This window comes from Lycium ferocissimum, chromosome 2 (assembly GCF_029784015.1).
Source record: "Lycium ferocissimum isolate CSIRO_LF1 chromosome 2, AGI_CSIRO_Lferr_CH_V1, whole genome shotgun sequence".
In the NCBI taxonomy this organism is placed as follows: domain Eukaryota; kingdom Viridiplantae; phylum Streptophyta; class Magnoliopsida; order Solanales; family Solanaceae; genus Lycium; species Lycium ferocissimum.
Window position 1 is genome coordinate 63,943,157 of NC_081343.1, and position 2,652 is coordinate 63,945,808.

A 2,652-nucleotide genomic window follows, 5' to 3' on the forward strand; every position below is an offset into this window, starting at 1 on the left:
AAGATCTATCGATCCTTTTAACTATTCCTTTCTTTTATTTCTTCTATCCTTAAATGATGGATAATGCTTCAAGCATGCACCTATCTAATCATGTGTTATCCAGTGGCGCAACATAATATTCATTACCCACTTTTTATCTTAATCAATGGAGAAATATTCATGACCTGTTATTCAAAGAATACATTATCATCTTCATCTCTATATCCAGAATATTTTGGTCCGTCCAGATTTCATTCCTTTGTGATAATTATACGAATCCACAAAAATCGTTTGGCGATAATAATACCCGAATCGTCATCTCATCACATTTTCCTTTTCTTTTTGGCCTTTTTGCCTTTTGGGACCTCCTTTGCTCTAATCATGAGACTCCAATAATTGAGAAGATTGCGGAGACACAATAAAAAGAAAAATATACATGAGAGAATTAAATTAAAAAATTAAGAATGATCAACAGATGTACAATATAATAAATAATAATCCATCCATATGTATATATTCCTTAATGATTTACAGACTTATAATATGGACCATAAGAAAACAAATTAAAAAGATTGATTAGTGACCTCAACTCTAACTCTACACATACAACTGAACTACTCATTTGATTTTCATACAAGCCCATAACCAAAAAAAGTGGCGGGTTTGGGAGATTTTTCTAAACATGATACTACTATTATTATATACTATATATATGGTCTATAATTAACAAGCTGCTGATGGATTGGTGAATTGACTGTAGAAGTGAGGCTTCTGAGCAATAGTGAAAGGATTTTTTGTTGGATTTTCTCCGACACCACCGATCCTCTCGCATGAAGGACACATAGTTAAGGTGGCTGCCGGCAACTGCATGTACAAAGGTTGTGCTATTTTTAGAGCCTTCAGTTCTTGTAACTCCTTGTGAAGCCTCCTGTTTTCCTCTGTCAGTGTCTCGCAACATTTTTTCAGGAACTCACAGTCAACCTCTGTTTGCTTCAGCTTTGTTCTGTGAAAAAATAGACCATCCCATCAATTTTATGTTTCCTTATTTTCTTCGAAAGAAAAATGTCAAAAAAAAAAACAAAAATAGAAGAAGAATATTATTAGTCCTACCTGGCTCTTCTGTTCTGGAACCAGACTTCAACTTGGCGAGGCCTTAAATTCAGGTCCCTGGCTAAATCCTGTTTTTGTTTCTGCATAATTAGAAAATCAATGGTGAGCGTACTCGTCAAAAGTGGATCTAGAATCTAAATCTGATAAATTCAGTCTTTAGAATATTGATATTAAAATTATGATTGAAATTGTAGTGATTTCTCGTTTAAAATATTGAATTCAATTGAACTCGTTGATTATGAGTGGCGTGCACTCAGTGTGTATTTTCATAAATAAAAAAGAAAAAAATATAGAGGAGAATAGTCATGAAAAGTAGATGAAGAGCTTACAGGATTGAGAGTGCTGTGTAGCTTGAAGCTCTCTTCCAAAAGGGCAGATTGTGCTTTAGTGAGCCTAAGTTTCTTCCGAGCATTAGAACCATCATCATCTTCATCGCTAATTCTTGAGGAAACTCTCTCTATTTCCGTCGTCGTCTCTTCACTACCAACATCTCTCTCCCTTTTCACACTAGCATTTGAATAGGAAGAAGCAGCAGTACTATCTTGACGATATAAATCAGCTGATTGATGATCATTTATCAACGGCTTCGTAACATTAACCTTCTTCATAACTTGTTGTTCGTAGGTACGATCACCTGAAAGGCTTAAAGTTAGCGAAGGTTCAAACCCAAGAGACGGTCCTTTGCCAAGTGGTGCTATTTTTGTTGATTTCTGATCGGTTGTTGAGGAAAAGCCTAATCCTAAAACCAGGCCCGGGTTGCAAATATCATCAAAACCCATTGAAAAGAAGACCAGTGAGGAGGAGAAAAAAAAAAGTGAAGAAGTGTGAACTTTTGTTGTGAGGAGGAATGGTGGAAAAGAGAAAAGGGGTGGTGGGATATATATGAAGAGAAGAGTTGGAGCTTAGCTAATTAGGCGTAGCTTGGGTTTGTTGAAACTTGAAATGTATAAAGTGAGAGTCTTTGAAGGGAAACTAAGGAATATGACTTTTGTGTCCTGAGGTGGGGGTGTGGTGTGGTTGGGTGGGTAAGTGGTTGGGTGACTATCTATCAATCTATGATTAATAATCAAAGGAGTGAATGAGTAGTGTATAGGAATTATTAAAAGTCTATTTCTTTCTCTCTTCATAGGTTGACTATCTGAACCACACTATACTCCTATCTCTCCATTATGTAATGACCAACAAACAAGGAAACTAACCCCCTCCCCTCTTTTATCTTTTTGGTACCCATATACCGAGTTTAGTATTCGTTTTGAAATTTAATTAATTCCGTTATAAATATTATTTATTATTATGGATGTCTATCTTTAGAAAAAATATTAGGGTTAGTGACTTTATGATCAAGTCACTTTTTCCCTATAAATATAAAGGTTCTCCTTCATTGTAAATCAATCCCTAACAAGAGAAATAAGAATTCTCCTAAAAAAAAATAAAAAAATTCATGTCATAGTAAACTAGAAGTTTACTAAAACATATAACACATGGTATGGTAAACCTGAAGTTTACTAGTATAATAATTTTATTAGTCGGCATGAGCGGTTGGCCATCCCGATTCAAATATGA

General features: G+C 34.9%; 1 protein-coding gene across 1 annotated transcript; it reads right to left on the minus strand.

The window, feature by feature from the left end:
• Positions 1-457: 457 nt before the first annotated feature.
• LOC132046745 (homeobox-leucine zipper protein HAT22-like) lies at positions 458-2,051 on the minus strand. Its single transcript, XM_059437482.1, has 3 exons — positions 1,419-2,051; positions 1,090-1,169; positions 458-982 (listed from the first exon to the last, which is right to left on the minus strand). The coding sequence occupies exons 1-3, from the start codon at positions 1,866-1,868 to the stop codon at positions 703-705; spliced, it is 810 nt and encodes a 269-aa protein (XP_059293465.1). The 5' UTR covers positions 1,869-2,051; the 3' UTR covers positions 458-702.
• Between the last annotated feature and the right edge of the window lie 601 nt (positions 2,052-2,652).

Bases quoted from the DNA above. Each gene is read 5' to 3' on its own strand.
- LOC132046745 (XM_059437482.1), bottom strand. From the start codon at position 1,868: ATGGGTTTTGATGATATTTGCAACCCGGGCCTGGTTTTAGGATTAGGC. The intron at 1,170-1,418 runs GTAAGCTCTTCA...CTAATTATGCAG, and splicing joins TACACAGCACTCTCAATCCT to AAACAAAAACAGGATTTAGC. The intron at 983-1,089 runs GTAGGACTAATA...ATTTTTTCACAG, and splicing joins TTCCAGAACAGAAGAGCCAG to AACAAAGCTGAAGCAAACAG.